The 20,833-nt window shown below is 41.5% G+C and overlaps 1 protein-coding gene across 8 annotated transcripts in view; it reads right to left on the bottom strand.

Annotated features, from left to right (window-relative positions):
• The window catches only part of NYAP2 (neuronal tyrosine-phosphorylated phosphoinositide-3-kinase adaptor 2), a 268,339-nt gene that overhangs the window by 152,646 nt on the left and 94,860 nt on the right, over nt 1–20,833 (bottom strand). For all 8 annotated transcript variants that reach the window (XM_019838751.2, XM_019838755.3, XM_019838752.3 and 5 more), the window contains one exon: nt 5,236–5,537. In XM_019838751.2, coding sequence (XP_019694310.2) covers nt 5,236–5,537 — 302 coding nt within the window. The remainder of the gene's footprint in view (nt 1–5,235; nt 5,538–20,833) is intronic.

The raw sequence follows: 20,833 nt of genomic DNA, 5'->3' as shown, positions 1-20,833 counted from the left end.
ACTGCGCCACCCAGGCGCCCCATAACGCCATTTTTAAAAATTTTTTTTTCAACGTTTATTTATTTTTGGGACAGAGAGAGGCAGAGCATGAACGGGGGAGGGGCAGAGAGAGAGGGAGACACAGAATCGGAAACAGGCTCCAGGCTCCGAGCCATCAGCCCAGAGCCTGACGCGGGGCTCGAACTCACAGACCGCGAGATCATGACCTGGCTGAAGTCGGACGCTTAACCGCCTGTGCCACCCAGGCGCCCCATCACATTTCAAGTTTTTAAGGACAGTCATGATTCAAGTATCTCTGCAGATACTCTAATTTTTGACTCACAGGTATGACTCCACTAAACATCTCTATAAGAGGTAAAATCAGAAGCCAGGAAAACGACCCCAAGTCCCAAAAAACATCTTCTCATTGTTTTGTAAAGGGACAATCACAAACGAGTATTATAAATTAAGAATGAAAACTAACCCCATAACCCGAAGGGTGCCTGGGTGGCTCAGCCGGTTGAGTGTCTGACTTTGGCTCAGGTCACGATCTCTGGGTCTGAGTGTGAGCCCTGCGGGCTCTGTGCTAACCGCTCAGAGCCCGGAGCCTGCTTCGGATGCTGTGTCTCCCTCTCTCTCTCTGCGCCTCCCCTGCTCAGACCCTGTGTCTCACTCTCTCTCTCTCTCTCTCTCTCTCTCTCTCTCTCTCTCTCAAAAAATAAATAAACATTTCACAAAATGTTTTTTTACCATTCTCAACGTTAGAGAAAAAAACCGTAACTCTTTGTGGTGACAGATGTGAACTAGACTTATTGCGTGGGTCATTTTGTAATATACACAAATATTGAATCGTCGTGTTATACACCTGAAACTGCTATGTTACGTGTCAATTATCCCTCAATTAAAAAAAAAAGCATTCTTAGTTTGTTTTTTAAAGGACTCCAACATGTAAAAGTATTTCAAGTTTAAAGAAACGTTTCCCCCATTATACTAAATATTATACTAATGTCATGATACCATGAAAAGATGATTATACCTGGATACTACTCCCCTGTTATTTGGGCTGTTGGATACAAAATGTTCAGCCCAACGTGTAGAGTGGGAGCAGGGAGGGGGCTTCCTTTTCCTCTCCTATTTGTCTTTAATGCAGGTGTTGAACCAAACTCAAATTTTATGTTATTCAGGCCTATTGATAGTCAGTAAGTATGTCTTAAAACAGTATTAACTTCTAGCTGTGTAGCAATTTCTTCCTATGATGCACCATCATGGGCATTAGCCCAGTGGGTTGTCATAAGGCTGGGAGCGAGACAGTCACCATCAATGTTCAGCTCTTTATACTCATTTTAAAGGTAACGAAACAGGTTCATTGGATCACTTGCCCAAAGTCAATGTTTGCCTGTTGGTCCTAGGTATAGTCTCTGCCTGCCCCACGTAGTGTCTCAAATTATGACGCTATGGAGGAACTGGACGAATGTGTACCTGAGCAGCAGGGGGCAAAGAATGTGAGCTTATACATGCTTCTTCTGGATCATACATGAGACACAGCTGGTAGGGCCTCTCCTCCTTTCCAATTAACTACCTTAATGTAATCTAATCTATCCCTAAAACCAAGTAGATACCGCACCGAAGCAATAAAAAAAAAAAAAAAACAATTAAAATATTTATCGCATACTTGTGGCCAGTATTTCTTCTCCACTGCGTATTTTTTTAAAGGTGTTACTATCGTAGAAGTCCCTAACATACAGTCACCAATATTTATTCTCAGCGTGATAGAATTACAAGTTTAAAAAAATTAAACTGTACTTTCTCGGTACGTAATTTTTGTGTGTGCTCATCGTTAAGCTATTTTTTTCCCACTCTGAAAAGCTGTTTCGCCACAAAGTCCACTTCTTTTTTACGTTTATCCACAGGGAAGTCATAATCCCCTACTTAAATAGAAGCCGGTTACCATGGAAATCATTCTAATGCCACTGAATCAATATTTTGATTTTGCTGACATCTAATGTAAAAAGAAAAGACAGACGAAGATTCACAGAAGTCACTTTTCATCTTCGTTGTAATTGTGATAGCTAGAAAAATTTGTAAAGAAAACATATGCTCTGCAGTGAGCTCCAGTGAACTCCCGGTTATAAAGAACTGCGAATTCATAAAAGAACAATCTACATATTTATATGATTTTGGCTTTGTGTGTACACACACTCATGCGTGCTTTCGGACCCGAGATTTGTTTTTTCCCCATCTCTGAACCGAGCCCCGATTCTCTCTTGTGAACGAAGTCAAAACTTGCGAGAGGAGATTCGAATGCATGCAGTTTTGCGATTGCCTTTTATGAGGTGTTCTGAAGAGGTGAAATTGGCATTGAGAATCACTCTTCTGGAGAAGCTGACCTTTCCTGCGCTGGATCCTAGTAACCCATCTGGTCCACCGAGCATCCACAAAGAAGTGCTACAGCTGAAGATTCCTCAATCCTCCCTTATTACTCCTTTTGAGGAGAGGTGTGGAACTTGAACCTCCAGTTTAAGAAGCTCATGCCGATCAATGCTCATCAAGTCTCGGTGCCGATCAAGTCTCATGCTAGATGTAGTTTCCCACATCTAACTTAAATCTTCGTGCTGCTGTAACTTAGCTACTCTCTCCTCTTCTACCCTCAGAAAAACACATAATACAGCTATTCTCTTCTGTTTGATATGTAGCTATTTGAAACCCTAGATCTTTAGATGGTGAGGGGATCTGTTAAGAGCGGCTCTACCTCAGGAATTAGGTACCTAAAGCATCTTAAAGGACTGGCAATCGGTTGTACTTTTAAGACAACTGAATCACCACCACTCAAATGTTTCTTCTGTGGGACAACCATCATGTATTTCTACATGCGTTCGCTCTCAAGACTCAAAGTCACCCTCTCCTGAACCGGGGGGGGGGGGGGGGTGGCTATGCTGAGGCATGCATTTCACACTGCTTCCAGGGATGTTACCAGCAACATTTCACGGCTTGATCACACCCTCCTGACTGACTACTTTCTTCCTCTGTTTCATCTTTCCCCTCCCCTTCAGGGGGTTCTTTTTTTATTCCCTTTGATTCCTCAATATTTCTAGATGAGCCTCAACACTCAGATATCACTGCTGTAAATCAGTAAACTACTTTTATAAACAATCTAGCATCGTTGACTACGTAGTGTTTTGGCATGAGAGGTGGGAGACGGGTGAGTTATGGGAATAAGATCAAGGAAAATAAAGAGAAATGAAAGACATCGCGTATCAACATCGGAGAAAACCTAAGCACAAGATTTAAAACTTACCAAAGCAGATCTCCGGGGCCCTTCAGCGTGTTAATTAACAAGTAAATGAAACACCTGATGAGTTTCTATAAGCATCAGTGTGTTACAAGCTGAAGGACATACCAATGCCCTTGGATCAGGAGAAAAAGGGGTCTACTTTCTAATCTCCTCTTGAGGCAGCAGAGGAACAAGGAAGAGAGTTGCACGAACAGACCCACACCGGCACGTGCAGTCACATGTCAGTGGCATTCATTACAGCAAAACAAGCTGGACCAGCCTAAGCATTTCTCAAGGGGAATGATTAAATAAAGTACTGTGATGTACACCTCTCCTCTTCGAAATGGCGTTTCTTAAACTGAATGCCATGGAAAATAGTCACAGGAGAATAAGTGAACAATCAAGCACAAAACTGTACGCATCATGATTTCAACTTCGTAAATCTGCAGTCACGTACATGTCATTCACCCAGGTTCTCTCAGACACGTGCACATAGTCATGCTTTTGCACATACGTGTAGTAGGAAACACCGAGCCCAAAGGCGGATTTTCCTTGTAGAGTGCGTGGATGAGCTCCACCTCTGGGCATTGATTTGTACTCTTCAGTATGCACTGAAGCTTTTGTTTTTGGCCAAATAGGCACTTGGACACCAATGGGAGGGAAAGGAGAAGAGGGGGACGGAGGGGGTGTGACGTGCCTCACGGACGCCCCATCTTGTGGGCTAAACTTGAGCGTCTGTGGAAGGAGGTAGACCAAAAGGTGAGGGAACGTTCGTGAAGGACTGGGGAGCCCATGTGACAAAAGATACCTTCCCAGTTGAGGAGAGGGCCACCCGGCTTCCACCGGCAGCTGCAAACCACTGCAGAACTTGGTACCCTGGAGGCCGGGGAAGCCTGCTGTGGAGAATGTCAAGGACAAACCAGGCGAGAGAAACACTAAGGGGCCCGGCAGAGCCATGCTCTCAAGCTGGTCATGGGCAGCCCTGGGAACCTGGAAGCCTTTTCCAGAACTACGCACAACACTCTGGATGGGCTTGTATCCACGCGCACTGGAGACTGCTCTGCCTCCAGCCGACTCTCACGAAAAACTCAGGAAGGCGGAAACTTACTAAAGATCTGGTGAGATCTATGGTTAACCTGACCTAATTCACACTCACAGACCAGCAAGGAGGCGGAGGGAGATTTGTGAGCCTCTGAAAAACAGAGGCTCAGGTAGACTTTAGAGGTAAAGATCGAAGCAGACACTGAAATATATACACAGCATGTGTGTGTGTGTGTGTGTGTGTGTGTGTGTTTCCTACAAACACATGTCGCGCATAAATTCATATTCACTGGAAGGCAGTACGTCAAAATGTACAAAATCATTATTTCTTCTTCTTCTTCGTCTTAAGTTATTTGAGCGCGAGAGAGAGGGCGCTCAAGCAGGGAAGGGAAGCAGAGGAAAAGAGAGACTCTTGAGCGGGCCCCATGCGGGCTGTGTCCTGGGATCAGGACCTGAGCCGAAATCAAGAGGCAGAAGCTCAACAAACTGAGCCACCCCAGCGCCTCCAAAATCATTATTTCTAAGAAGGGTTACAATTTGCCCTCTGTGTATTTTTCTGCCTTACAATGTTCCCCTAATAATCACATCATACTTCTGTAATTATACGAGGAATACTAATCAAAGCAAGAACATACAAACTTTAGGTGTCTTCCAGGCAAAACAAGTTCCTAATGATGCGAGGCTTTAGGGGACGACAAAACACACACGCACACCCCTTCCCTTTGGGATAACATAAATACATCTTGCCGGGTGTCACTTGTCAACACCTTACTAAGTGGCCTCCTGGTCTCCATGCCTCCTTTCTGGGACTTCAGGGACACGGGAGCAGGACTGGGAGACCCGGGGTGGGGGGGGATGGGGGGGGAATGGGCAGGCACATGCTCGTCTGCGTGCTGCCCGGACGCGTCCTGGCCTGTCCCCAGGGGAGTGGGCCCAGGTGTTACCTTCGGGCCGCTCGGCGGCCTTGCTGCTCTTGCCGGGCGCCGTGCTGTTGACCGTCTCGGACGACGTGCTCAGCTTGGTGCTGGGGTCCCGCTTGGGCTTGGGGGGCGGCTGCCTGCGGGAGCCACAGCTGCTGTCGTCCTCGGTGCCCCCGACCGAGTGCAGGGACTGGGACCTCACGGAAAAGCCGCTGGAGCAGGGATGGGGAAGTCTGTCCTGAGGAGCGGGCATCGTCATGAATCCCATGCGGAAATGTTTGCCCGCGTAAGTGCCTTCGTGGCCCCGCCCCACTTCGCCACCTATGCTGTAAAAGAAAGCAGAGCCAAATCCGTGAAGGTGAAGGGAGCCGGGAGGGCAAGGTCACGGACGCGCGCGCGTCTATCGAGCGGCCGAGCGCACATTGAAACGCTAGACTGCGGAAGCCACGTGTCCATTGGCACAATCGTCACACTTTGGCCTCAAGTGTGACGGGAAAGCAGGTATAAGGTGTTTATAACCAGAAACCCTGACAGTTATTGCGAGCCATCCTAGCACCCTGGCCTCCTGATGTTCTCAAAATAGTATTCTAGAGGAAAAGAAAATGCCGCGTAGTGCATTTAAGGGGCAATTGCTTTTCTTGAAGGAAATCTTGGTGGTGGATGCAAAAGCCAACAACAAGTCCCTGACAGTGACTCACAGACTGTCTTTTGACACATGACTGAGGTCAGATGGACAGCACCCGAGATCTCCGCTTCACCAAAATCATCTCTACTTTGACCTGATTGGCATCATGGGGAAAACAAAGCAACAAAAGGGGTACCATTACCAAATATGGGATGGAGAGAGAGAGAGAGGAAGGAGAAAGGGAGACAGGAAGGGAACAGGAGGTGAAGGAAGGAAGGAAGGAAGGAAGGAAGGAAAAGAGGGAGGGAGGCAGGGATGGAGAAAAGAATTGCCAACCTCTGTTCGTTCTCCAGAAACCTTCAGTTGTACTAGAAACTTAGTTCTACTGATAAGCTTGCCTCACAGAATAAAATAGGGTAATGATAATTAAAGAGATGCAGTTAAAATATCATGTGATATTGGGATACTTCTAAATACCTCACTAAGAGACAAAGTTTTTAAATGTTTACTTTTTTAATTTTTTAAATCTTTATTTATTATTGAGAGACAGAGAGAGACAGAGCATGAGCGGGGGAGGGGCAGAGAAAGAGGGGGACACAGCATCCAAAGCAGGCTCCAGGCTCTGAGCTGTCAGCACAGAGCCCGACGCGGGGCTCGAACCCACGAACTGCGAGATCATGACCTGAGCCGAAGTCGGACGCTTCACTGACTGAGCCACCCAGGCACCCCATGTTTATTTATTTATTTTTGAGAGAGAGAGCATGAGCAGGGGAGGGGCAGAAGGAAGGGGAGAGAGAGAATCCCACGCAGACTCCCTGCTGTCAGCACAGAGCCTGGTCCAGGGCTTGATGTCACGAACCATGAGTTTATGACCTGAGCTGAAATCATGACCTGAGCCGAACTCAAGAGTCAGAGGCTTAACCAACTGAGCCACTCAGGCACCCCAGAATACGTAAAATTCTTAAATGTAAGGTTCTTAAGTTTTATGTAGGAAAGTTTGAACAGATGTTTTAAAATAGAAGAAATCTCAGTTTTGAAACTCAATGGATCATATAGGAAATGACTCTGGGGCCTTTTTCTATGTTGTTAATGGTGACTCTTTTCTGAAGAAAAAGGACATGTCAATGAGAATTTTTAAAAGAGATTTTTCTAGAGTTTTCCCCACTTATGTTCATTCATCAATAGAAGAAACATTGTTAGAAATATCCCACTGGTTTTCTTTGATATGAATGATAAAAATGTATCTTTCAGTATATGAATTTTCGGAGACTGTTTAGTCTACCTTTCCAGACGTGTTTATTTAAACTTTTTTTTTAACCTTAATTTTGGCTGGCTTGCCTTTATAACAATGAAATTCAAGGTAAGGTTTCGTAATTCTCTGTGCCATACCTTTTATAGCATTTTAACGTTTGTCACAAATTTGACATTCCAGCAGAAACAATAAGGAATGTTTTTTTTTTCTTTCCCTCTTCAGTTGAGGACTTCGGACAATTATGTGACCACAGTGGATAGAGCCAGAAAGCATTCAACAAGAACATGAGACTCTGATTCTGTCATTAATTCCATCGACAACTTGTCCCTCAGTCAAAAGTATTTTTTTTTACATTTATTACTTTTTTTCCTGAATATTTTGAGTTGACATTCAGACACTGCATATCCCATCTTTGCAAAACAAAATAAAGATACCTGGAAACTCAGGGCCCTAACCAGAGCAGAGATATCCAGAAACATGAATGAAAGCAAAGGCTTGCCTGGGTGGAGCTTTTCACATCACAGTAGTAAGCATCCTAAGCCTGGGCAGTGTTTCTAAGCATTTTACTTTCTGTGCTTTCTTCAAGCACATCAATCAAAATAAATAAATAAATAAACGAAGCTTACTCAAATGGCATGGTTTATGAAAAATCATTAAGAATTTAAGACAGACTAAGAGTGGTGGAGGTGGGGGGATGGGTGTGATGGAATAGGAAGGTATATCTTTGATTTGTGATGACGGTGGCCCTCATTTTTGTCACAGGTGTTTGATTTCATGTAACTTTGCCTTCAATCATTTTCCTTATTTCTGTTGTCATATCACTGAACAAAGAGTGCTTTAAGGATTTATTTAGACAGTCATCTCATTCCAAGTAACATAGTCACGTGAGGGGATTTATGCATGTGTTAATGCGAGTAGGCATTTATGAGAGAGTTACTAGGAATAATTGTATCAGCAATTTCTCTGTTACTTTTGACCTAAATCGAGCCTGCGCCTTTTTCCAGACAGATAATTAGCTCTACTGTTTCATTTCAAAATTACATTTTTTTTCAGCAGAAAACAATTTCCTTTAACTCTGAATGCTTCTGTTCATATATGTCCATGTATGGACACACACACACACACACACACACACACACTTCTTTCAAAGAGAAATTCAATGCATACTTCAAACAATAGTAGGTCTTAGTTGCTGGTTTAATTTGACCAGGCTGTGAATGAAGGATAAAGGAATGGCACTAAAATAATCTGGATACAAAGGCCATTGTCCAACGCAAGGTTAAGGGTAAGAAATAAAGGTTATCGTATATCTAAGTTCAAGAGACCAATAAAGATGATTAGCTTACAGCAAATTGAAAAGTTTGGACCATAGCATACAACTAATTCCTGAATTTATTGAAACATGCGGACGTTTAAAAATATGCAGATTCTAGAACCCATACTAAATAAAGACAACTACTGAATCACATCTTTTGAGTCACAACCTCTGTATGTGCAGCCAATGTGTCGTGTGTTTTTAAAGACTATATCCAGATGCTTCTGATGTAGCCAATCCAGACCTCTCAGAAACATGAAGAACAACAGTTAGAGGCGTTAATGAGTAGACATCTGTTAGTTAGAAACAGCCAGGGAGACACAAAAATCAGAAAGTGGGACAAAGGAAACTTGCCAGAGACCAGCACAGTATCACAGATAAAAAAAATGTACAATTTATTAGTCATATCTTGTTAGGTTATCCTGCAGTAACAAATAACCTCTGATTGTTAGTGGTTTACAACAAAAAAGGTTAGTTTCTTGCATGCATTAATTGGGTTGGTTGTGTATGAGCTGTGTAGAACTCTTCTCTATGGATCTTCTCCATTCTAAGATCTAGCCCCTACTGGGATATGTTCTTGTGGCAGAGAGAAAAGGACTCACTGAACCACGTAGTGTCTCTTAAACCTTCTGCTCAGACATAACATAAAATTTTTCATTCACATTCCATTGGCTAAAACCAGTCTCATGACCAACCTTGATGTCAAAGGGGTGGGGATAGATTCTCCTTCAATAGGAAAACACTGCAAGTTACATAACATTATGTGGGGATACATAATCGTCTGAAGGTAGCAGCTGTAGTATAGGCCACTGAGATCTCCCTTAAAGAGAGAACTTGCCATGAGAAATGAAGTCATCCAACAACCAATGGCCCAGTGGTTATTATGGGGAATTTGTATTTTCTGTTCCTGTGATTCTGGGCTCTACAGGGTTAGAGATTCTGTTCTCCAAAGGAGGCACACTCTTTCTAGAAGATACAGGAAGGGTTCCATTGAGCAACAAGCCATAACTGCTTCCTGGGTAATTTGAACTCCCTTTGTAGTAGCCAGTAGGCCAGAAGACACATCTCCATTGTGGAACAGGTCTTACACCTGGATCGGCAGGAGGTGGCAGGGCTGCTGCCACATTATGGGACAGAACGAAAAATGTGTGGAACCCCTTCTGGTATTCCCTTGCCCAATCGTGATTTTGAAATGCAGTCCCATGCAGCAACCCTGGCCCAAGAAGGGTTTGGTTACCAGGGGTTCAGATGTCTCATGGGAAGGACTAGGCTCACCAAGTAAGCCACTGAGCCCAGGAGAGGTGTTAGGTGAGGGTGACAATGAGGTGAATTCAGAATAAATGGTGGAGGGAAAAGAAAATGAGTATCACTTGCAGCCCCCGTATGAACTACAATGGTGAGGGCTATAGTTTATTGCTCTAACTGTTCCTTTGTAAGTTTCCCCTCAGGAGAAGGAAGAGTCCTAAGGAAGAAGTCCTAAGAAGTCCTAAGGAAGCCATGAAACAGCTGTTTTCCAAACCTGTAGGAGAACTTTTGCTGAGGGCAAAGGGTGAATGTGGCTTAGATCTTCCTCTAGAGAAACTTCTCCAAGGACAGCAGCTGTTGGCCACCAGCTTTGTACAAGGTCATCAAATCTGGGGCAGTATTTTAGTCAAGGTCACTCTGTCCCTGGAAAGCTCCTGCCCAAGAGCTGAGCATGATGTGATTTGGTGCCTGGCTGTTTCTACCCCATGTGGGAGTCCTCTCTGGGTGGTCTCTGGGTGGTCTTGGGGTCTGAGCTCCCCTATTGGCTGGCTTAGAATTTCCCATAGCTACACTGTGGTGGGAGGTTTTTCCCCTCCCACTCCTTCTCCTTTAGCAGATGTCATACTGCATTGTGACCCAGAGGCCAGCCCTGCCTATTCCTGCTCCCTTCCCATCATCCCAGGCATCTTTCTCAATACATCTCTCACACTTCTAGCCCCATCTAGCTTGATGCCTGCTTTGGAGAGGGCATTAACTGACTTATGTGGGAATACTCATGCAACCAATGAAATTCAGAAACCAAAGAAGAGGGAAGGGAAAGCCTAAAAATGAATGTGAGACCCCAGAAATAATAAATGCTTGTGAAAATAGGGCAATCTCTTGCTTCATTTAAATGGTGGTTGGGGAGGTAGGACCATCTCCACTGTAGGAATACTTGGCTGGAAGTGAAAGTAATCTGAGCTAAAGAAAGCAGAGTCTTTTTGCAATAAGACTGTAACACTCAAGATAGATGAAGCCTGACACATCTCATGTTACAAAAATAAAAATAAGTTTCATAATCCTGAATTTAAACAAGTATGCTTTTTCTTACACAATGAAGACAATGCTGCAAGATCTAGTTGTAGGTTACTTTTTTTCCAAAAGAAAACAAAGCAAAGCAAAAGTATTGCTTGAATCAAGGGAGGCCATTTTCCCGAAAGTAATTGATAAAATATTTACAAACTTTTCCCCCAACCAAGTTATTGGCTAATGCATAGGCCTGGACATGTGTGCTCTGGAATCACTGAGTTGTAGGCTCCCTCCCCAGTGCCATCATTTACAAACCAAACAATAGTAGCTATTGATCCCTAACCCCATTTCCCTATCTGTTAAATAATAATCCTGTCCTCACGGATCGTTACCAAGTTTACCTGAGATACTGTACATGAAGCTCTTAGGCCAGAGTCTGACTTAAAATATGCACTTAATTATTTTGGCTTTAGAAGTCTTACTTTTAAACCCTGTCCTCCTGAATTTTGTTTGTAGAATCATCATGCACCTGGTAAGACTGTTTTTAAAGAATACTATAAGACACCATGTAGCTTCAAGAAACTGCACGCAAAGTCAAAGCAAAATCTTGCATTCAACTCAAGGTATCAGGATAATCTAGACAAATATAGTCCTCATGTTCTCTTAACTTCCTTCAATAGTTGCTTCTGTTTTTCAAAGCACCTGTTGATTGCGACAGACAAACAAAGGTACAAAACAAGAACTTCAAAACTGCTTTGACAATGCTATTCAACAGAGATTGTTACTTGTCTTGCTGTCTTCTTGAAAATCCATCAGCATTAATGTTTTGTGTCTCCTTCTGAGAACTGTCACCTTTCAGAGATGAAAACACAACCCTAGAAAAGGGTGAGCTAGCAAGGTGAGATGTCAGCTCTCAAAGTGACAGAGGTATTTGCTTCTCTGTGTGATGTTGAAGCCAACATGCCAATATTTCATAGCAGAGCCTTCCTTGAGAACCAATGGAAAAAAAAAAAAACAGTATCACATTCCATCCATCCATCCGTCTATGTCCTCTTTCAAGCAAACTGAAGGATCACCCAAGAGTTTGTTGCTTGGATTTTTTTTTTCCTGGAACCATTCTGTGGAGTTGAGCTCAAAAATTCATCTTTGACACAGATGCATCATCTAGTATTTCTCTACCTTCACAAACTTCTGAACCACCTGGAATTTTTTATGTTGATTCTTCAAGATATATTTATCTGGTACCAGAAAAGGGGCACATTCAGCCATGAAGGAAATGGGGGGGGGGAACCTGAAAGGAGAATGGAGGCCACTGCTGCAAAGGAGATAATAAAATTTGCCAGTGGGCAAGTTGACTGCCATCATCAGCTAATTACTCAAATCTTTCACGTCAGGCATTGTAGAAGAAAAGTAATATTTGGACTTCATTCATTAATATTATGACCTTAAAAGTTTGCATTTGATGTTGTTTCCCTTTTGCCTTCTCTTCAGGTACACAAGGCTAAATGCCAATAACCCTGTGCTGCTCGCCCTACCAAAGGGACTCCTGCCTCAGAACTTGATCCTTTTCCCCTTCAACATTGGCCTCTTCTGAGTATCATTTCCAGCTAATCTATGTGCAAGAAAAGTTGGCCATAAAATAGACCAAGAGGTTAGTGTGTTACACCTTTTTCTATTTTGACAGGTAATATGCCTCAACCAAATGTCAGACTTTGAAAGGCATCATTAATTATATTTGCCTCCATTTTTGGCAGATGGAACTCATCTCAACCCCCTTGGGCCTTTAGGACTACAAGGGACTGTTCACATTCACTCACCCTGAGCTTTGTGAGGGCAGGTATCCTGTCTTCTTGCTCCTTGCTGTAGTCACTAGCACATCGTAAGTGCTCAAACATGTGTTTTATGAAGGAACAATGAACCAAGGAAGTAAGTCCTCTGTGAGGATAGTCAGATCGAGGGCTTAGTTAGGGAGCTTGGTAGAGTTTTGTCATCTGTGCTTCCCAGGGAACCATTCTCCCTACTCCTGACGATGGAAATTCCTGGGTGGGGACCAGTCCTCTTTACTCAGACCCAGCCAATCCACCACCAGAACCCTGTGGCCACGAAGATTGTTGTAGGGACTGACAAATGCCTCAGCTAGGTCCAACCAGAGGAAATCCTGGGCTCTGTGTGCAAGCTCAGACGCCCCTCATCCCTCTTGCCACCGTGAAGGGAGATTAGTTGGACCAGGTCCGTGGCATTGTAGAAGACCTGGGTTGGGTTATGCCTGCAGCTAGGTCAACCCTAAAACCCTTCAGTTATTACGGTCCACTAAATTCCATTGTGTCAAAGGCAATAATAGTTGGATTTGCTGACACATGCTTTGGAAAAAGTCCAAAGTGAACCAGTTACTAAATAAATGCTACTGACTAACTTATGTCAGAAAATGCAGTCGATGCCATCGGGAGCAGGAAATGAATGTATTGTACTTATTTCTTGCTTGTAAATATTCTTCCTACTTAACACTACAAGTGGGAGTAATAAACTATCTTGTATGTTTGTCCCATATGTATATATATTTTTTTCAATCACGCAGTATACTTTGATGCAGAAACTTGGCTCCAGTAAAATTAAACTGTGTTCATATTTTCTTTCAAATTGTTCACTCACCATCGCCCTTAATATCTTCTCTGAGTCTCAGTTGCTCATTTGAAGCTGTAAGCTATGCATTTCTTGCCTTAAGCTCTAACATTTATTCTCAGCACTTCATGTCCTCAGTGATACCTAATTTCTACTTTTGTGCCCCTAATATCTTAACTCTCTTAGATTTTTTTTTTCAGACATTAACTTCTTGTGTCTGGCTATTTATTGACACTTCTTGGATCTTAAGGCGAAGTGTTAAAAATGGAATCTTTACACACTTGTTTGTCAACTGCTGTGGTCAACGGTTACGGAAAAGCAAAACAAAACAGAATAAAACAGAAAAGAAAAGAAAAAAAAAAAACTGCCCCAGAGAGATAACACGCAATTTCCATTAGCTCCAGATGTTATACTTAAAGTTGATATTCTTAAGCATCTAATCTGTTATTTCTCCTTGCTAGAATATTTCAGCACTGCCCTAAATTTGATACTTCAGAAAGAGTATGACATATCTAATCAACCAGTGACTAATTTTCTCATTTTAGGTAGGAGGCACATGTTTTCTGAGCCTCAATTACCTTTATCTTCATAATGATGGAAGTAATTTCCAGGGTTGTTGTAAGAAATTAAAAGAAGATTAAAAATTTCAAAGTCACCTAGCAATGTGGCCAGTACAAATGGAAGTTGGACAAACATTAATTTACCAGGCAACTCCGTATCACTTTTTGTCTCTCGGTACCCAACTATAAAATAAACATCTTAATGATCAGTTTCCATCCCACAGCACCATAAAGGAATATCAATACAATTTGCTTATTTCCATAAGTGGACTTTGACAGTGATTGACATACGACATACCTCCAAATCCAGAAAAAAAAATTGCTCCAAAGTAAAGAAAAAAGAGCAAAAATAATTCATTTTTTTCTGTCATAATTATTGGTTGAGTACAATATAGAGTTTGGCAAATCTACTGAATACCTTTACGGTTATTATGTCAAACTTCATAATATTTAAAATTTTTATGAAAGTTAGGGTTCAGGGCAATCATGGCTAGGGAGTTATGCTTGAAAAAAATGTAACTTTTTAAAAAATCTTTTTAATTTGAGAGAGAGAGAGAGAGAGAGCACAAGTGGCAGAAGGGCAGAGAGGCAGACACAGAATCTGAAGCAAGCTCCAGGCTCTGAGCGGTCAGCACAAAACCCAACATGTAACTTGAAATCATGAACCCTGAGATCATGACCTGAGCCAAAGTCGGATGCTCAACCAACCGAGCCACCCAGGTGCCCCACAAATGTAACATTTTTAATCACAAAGTACTTATTGTCAATAGTTTGAGGTTGATCATGCTATGATTCACTTGATGCTTATTCATAACAATAAAATCCAAGATATAATAATAAATTAATAATTAATAATTAAAAATAATAAAAGTAAAAGAAGTGTGAGCAGGGAATAGAGATTGTTAACCTTTATCAAAGTTGTATGCTTATTAAAGACTAGGCATAGAACATTCTACAGAACATCTTTCAGAGACTTATTTTTACTAAGACATGACAACTGCTTTTAAGATTAACATATGTTATTATCTATGGCACTATGGAATTTAAAATTAAAATATTTCCTATGTCTGTACATAAATAAGATTTCTCTGCTTCTTAAAGTGTCATGGTTTGAAGAAAAGAGGGTATAGGGAAAATTCAAATCAAATCATGATATTCAGATTCAACTTAGAACATAGTTTACAGAACTTCACATCGTGGGAGATCTTTTCCAAAAATTCAACCAAAGACGGGGAGGTTCTAGAAAATATATTTTATTTGTGTCTTCAAAACTGACATAAGCTTTGAATGCGGTTTGAGAACATGCCAACTTTTTACAAATGAGTTTAGCTAACCATATGTGGCTCATTTTTTCCAACCTAGAAGTGGAAACTAGAAATACAGAATGTTAACATTTAATGGCCTTGAACCTCCTCAGCAGACAGGGCTAACTTCAGGCCAGTTTAAAGTATAATATGGGTTTGGCTTTCTCAAAGGTATAATTTTTACAGAGGAAGAAACAACTCTACGTTGAGGCATTTAATTCATTTACTCACTATTTATTCAAAAAGTATCCGAGGACTTACTTTCTGGCCGTGACCAAAGCCCAGGGGTCAGTATCCTCAGGGAACCACAGGCTATTGAACCAGCATGATTTCAGCACCATGTGGTTGGATGTGCCCTTAGAGGAAGTACAGAGCAGGTGGAATGGAAGAACGAGTCGTGAGGTCCTGACCACGACCGAGGGGCTGGGAAGTCCCATGGAGGAAGTGGCTTTTCAGCTGATACAGAGCATGAGTAAAACTTAATCAGAAAAGGGAGAGAAGTGGGGAGAAGAGAATTTGTGTGTTGACCGTGAGGATCTAGAGAAACCAAAAAATTATAGAGGTATTTGGGCAGAACTTGATCAAACCTGTTAGTTTTGTATTCCCAAAGGCTAGAATGACGCCTGGCTCAAAGAGGTCACCCAATAAACATTTATTAAATGAATGAATGCAGAAATATATGATTGGAAAAGTTCAAGAGTAACTCCTGGGTTTCTTAACCACCCGGATGGATGATAATGTTTTTCTTTTCTTTTTTTTTCTTTTTTTTTTAACGTTTATTCATTTTTTGAAAGACAGAGAGAGACAGAGCGTGAGTGAGGGAGGAGCAGAGAGAGGGGGAGACAAAGAATCCAAAGCAGGCTCCAGGCTCGGAACTGAGAGCACAGAGCCCGATGCGGGGCTCGAACTCACAAACCGTGAGATCATGACCTGAGCCGAAGTCGGGTGCTCAACCTACTGAGCCATCCAGGCGCCCAGGATGATAATGTTTTTCAATGGCAGTCTGCACTATTTCCCATATAGTCTCCATTTTCTTAATTTATGATAAAGGAGGAAGGAAAAATCTGTGAGTCCTCAAACATTATTAATTCCTGTCCTTGTTACAAGAGTTAATAATTTGAATTCAAGGATCAACTTAATCCCCTCTTCTCGTCTCCACTGTCCTGCTTTGGTTTAGATGCTCATCATTTCTGGGCTCAATTAATGCAATGGCTTCTTAGCTGATTTTTTTTTTTTTTCCACATTGCTGCCAGATTATCCTTGTAAATGCAGATTTGTTCATGTCACTCCCTAAATTAAAACTCCCTGATGGCTTTTCCATTTCTTCGGACTAAAAATGCGCGATTTCATATAACACTCAAGGTCTTTCAAATATTCAGATCTTATGCGAAGTCTCAACTGCAACATTGTCCCTCCTTGATTTTAAGATTGTCCTGATATAACATGTTCCCACCTTCACTTTGTTCCAGATTGTTGACTCAAAGGTAAAGTCCAAGACCAACCACATGTCAAGTGTGGCAATGAGTCTTGAGAAGACAGACAGGTTACATCATGACCCCAGGCAGCAGTCACACTGCTCTGTCTTCCTGAACTTCTTCCTTTGGCTAAATCATGTTTTAAGATCTAATTCAGATATAGTAGTTTCTTTGAAGGAGGCTCCCATTATCAGCCAGGCTTTATCAAAGTTGAACCCAATACCTCCCGTCTGGGCTGTCAAGGGGTTCTGTGCTTCTCCATATCAGAGCCCTTCCTTTATGGCACTCTACAGTTGTCATCTGTGAGTGGACCTCCTCTATTGGTCTGTGAGCCCCTTGAGGGACAGACCATCAACTATTTCCAAAAAGAAGAAAGTAGGTAGGGATAATGGAAGGGAGGGAAAGATATGACTCATGAAGTACTGTTGGATACTTTCGGGAACCTTCTCTTCTTTAATTTTCTGGGCTTAGGATTCCCCAACCATTATTGGAAGGATAAAAGCTGAAATGACACTATGAGACTCAGGTAAGATTATCCAAAAAGTATTTTCACGGCTAAAACAAAATGGAGGCGGGGCGCCTGGGTGGCTTGGTCGGTTAAGCGTCCGACTTCGGCTCAGGTCATGATCTCACGGTCCCTGAGTTCGAGCCCCACGTCGGACTCTGTGCTGACAGCTCAGAGCCTGGAGCCTGTTTCAGATTCTGTGTCTCCCTCTCTATCTGCCCCTCCCCTGTTCAGGCTCTTTCTCTCTCTGTCTCAAAAATAAATAAACGTTAAAAAAATTTTTTTTAAAAATGGAGGCTCTTAATAGCTACCTGTCATATTATTTGTAGATAATTTTTACTTTATTTACCAGATCCATGGGTTAGATTGGATTCTTCTTTAACTTCGTAAAACATATTGATTAATAGCCATAGCATTCTAAATACCCATAGTCAATAGGCCAAGCTCTCTGGCATGTCCACACACGTATGTTCTGGAGACTAAATTGTAACTGTGTGCTTCTGAGAATTAGTTATGTTTGCTGTCAATCCTGCTTATGTCTACTGTGCTTTGGGCCATAGTTATATAGTTTTAAATATTATGTAAACCAAAGAATATGAGTGTGAATAATTAGTGAGAATTTCCCTAGGAACTCTGTTGAAAAACTCTGTTGACTGCTTCAAAGGTTCTCAATAAAAGGAGACTTACAAAAAAAAAAAAAAAAAGGTCTACATGGATGAGATGAGATTAAGGTAAATCTGTGAAATCTAAAAGGACTCTGAATTGTGCTTGTTTTCCCAAATGTCTTGAAATTCTGGCACTGCTTTTAAGAAACTGAAGCCACATTAAAAAGGGAAAACTAATGAGCACATATTAAGCACGAAGTTTTTATAGAAGTGGAATTGGGGAAAATGTACACAAGCGAATGACTCTGTTGCAAAATTTGGTGAACGATGTGTATTTACAACCGTGAATTTTAAAAAGTTTTGTATGTGCAGGGCACCTGGGCGGCTCAGTTGGTTACACGTCCGACTTCGGCTCAGGTCATCTCAAAAAATGTTGGTTTCATCGTTCCATCCTTCCCCTAATATTATGCAAGACTTAAAGATAATTGATTCAAAGGAAGTTACTTTAGAAATAACCATTTTAAAAAAATCAAATTTTCCTTGATATATACTATTGCATACAGCCCAAAAAAATAATGCAGAATATTAATTCACTCGTGGAAAATTATTTAAGCCATTACATTTTTAAGTCACTTTGGAAATGGACCCTGGGAGGAGAGCACATTTTCTTAGTGGTGATAGTGTGCAAAACAATGTTCTCAGTTCAGGAAAGAGCCAGACAACTCAGGAAAAGCAGCAGATGCCATACTCTTTGGTACTATTTCAATATATTTTCTCTTCTGAGAAGTTACATATCAGTAGCTGGGAAACTACAGAATTTCCCAGACTAGATCATTACCTATGTCGCTACATTAGAATCTGATATCATCATTGAAAGCTGCTGATAATGTATGCAAAAATAGGAAAATTTATACCCCATTTTGTAGAGCCTATATTATCCATGATATTGGCATAAAGGGATTGATATAGCCCAAAGTTACTAGACATGCATTTCACAGCCAGAAAAATGAGTTTTCCTTGAATCTGTAAAACTTCCAAGTCCATAGTCACTCATTCATTTACCTTCTAGAAGAGAGACGATAAGATTTGCCAAGCCAAAGGAGAAGATTGTAATAAGAAAGCTTTAATGTCAGTTCTATCTCAAATGTAAGGCATTCACCCCTCACAAAGATTTGTAATATGCGCCTCTCTTGAAAATGGCATCTTAAAATTCAATGGAATGATGCTCTAAATTTCTTGAATAAAAGATCTCAAAACCTTTGTGGAAAGTACTACAGACGCAGAGTATTTGAGCACAGTGAAATGCCACTTGCAACATATTCTGCTCCGTTCCCAGAAAAAGTTTGTAGTTTCAACGGAGTTATGGGGTGACAGAGGAAAATGTACTTTGGAAAGATCAGGAAACTCTAGACATGCCTGTACAGAACAGTGGTGGAAATGATCTCTCAATGCATAAAAATACAGAGTTCTTGCATCTTCTGTATCAGGCCAACAATCACCCAATGTCTTTCTAGATAATATTTTCAGATTATCTGAATTCAACTTAAAGTCACCCTTTTTAAGAGTGAGGGTGGCACTACATTCACCCATGGTGTCCACTTCATCGTGACTCTTTCAAAGTTTTAAGACCCCCTGGTTTTGGTAAATCGCAGCCCAGGCCCTCAGCAGAGCACCCGCAGGTCTGTTTCACCGAGAAGAGTTTGCCCCCTAACGGGAGACTCCTTTGTCTTTCTCTCCAACGTTGAAGTTCTCCACATCGTGAACTGTGCCCTTTCTCTGGTTTCTTGACTCAATCTCCCTCAGTAGAATTTTTCAACATAATATTCTAATTCCATAACCTCAGAGATTTTCCTTTTTGGGTGTTCAGATTCTTTATCCCTTTACAACGGTTTTCACTCTTCTTGAGCACAACTTCTTTCTGGAATGCCCTGTTGTTGTTGTTATTTGGCTTCCATGCAATCATCCTTTTTTACTTTTCATCATTTTCATTGCTCCTACTTAGTATCTTCACTGACTTACTACCCTTCATGCTTCAGTACAAGTCAAGGTCCTGTTTTCCTTATTTCTCCTTTTTCCGACAAAAGAAATAGCATTTTTAAAGACTTGAACGCTCTTTATTTATATGATTTCTAATCTAATATTCCACTGTCTCTTGTAGCCTGAGACATATATTTGCTCTCCCTCTACAATGCTGGATATTTGCCAATGGATATTTCTTTGACACTCAAGGTCAATGTGAGCTCAGCATCATTTCCCTGTTCCCTCTATTGATACTTAGTCCTCTATAGGATCATCAGTCTATCAGTCACAGAGAACTAAACCTTCCAAACAATTTGACACCTAGTTTCTTCTTATATGTGTACATTCAACTGGTCAACAAAGCCTTCCTCTTCTCCTTGGATTTCCTATTTTCCAAATCATCTGCAAGGTTCATATTAACTTTCAGCATTGGCCACTAAATGATACTCTTAGTTGGATTCTCTATCTCAGTTTTCCTGAATACTAATCATTAACCTGAAAAAATAGTTATAAAAAAGAAATAGGATCACCTCACTTTGTTTCTCTAGAAATATGCAAAATAGAGTCCATTTCCTCTGTAAGGCAATTCGGGCTTTGCATGATCTGGCCCGACCTCCTTTCCAATTTTCTATCATCCGCTCACATAGTTCTCTCTCCTGGGAGCCTTTCCTTCCCAAACTACATTTCCATTTGAAAAAAGTCATAATAGGGGTGCCTGGGTGGCTCAGTCAGTTAAGCAACTGACTTCGGCTCAGGTCATGATCTTGCAGTTCGTGAGTTTGAGCCCCGCATGGGGCTCTGTGCTGACATTCAGAGCCTAGAGCCCATTTTGGATTCTGTGTCTGCCTCTCTCTCTGCCCCTTCCCCGCTCACGCTCTCTCTTTCCTTCAAAAATAAATAAACATTAAAAAAAGTTATAAGAAAAAAGTCATAATAAATTTCAAGTCCATCAGGGTCTAATCTGAATGTTGTGTCTTCCCTGAATATCATCCTTTCATCAACATGCTCTCTCTCCTTAGCTTGAATTTCTTTGGTATTACTTGTCACTTTCTGCCTTACATTATAGCCATTATATACAAACATGAGACTC

Source organism: Felis catus, chromosome C1 (genome assembly GCF_018350175.1).
Source record: "Felis catus isolate Fca126 chromosome C1, F.catus_Fca126_mat1.0, whole genome shotgun sequence".
Lineage (NCBI taxonomy): Eukaryota > Metazoa > Chordata > Mammalia > Carnivora > Felidae > Felis > Felis catus.
Note: the sequence above shows the minus strand (reverse complement) of the source record. Positions and strands in the feature narration are given on the sequence as shown.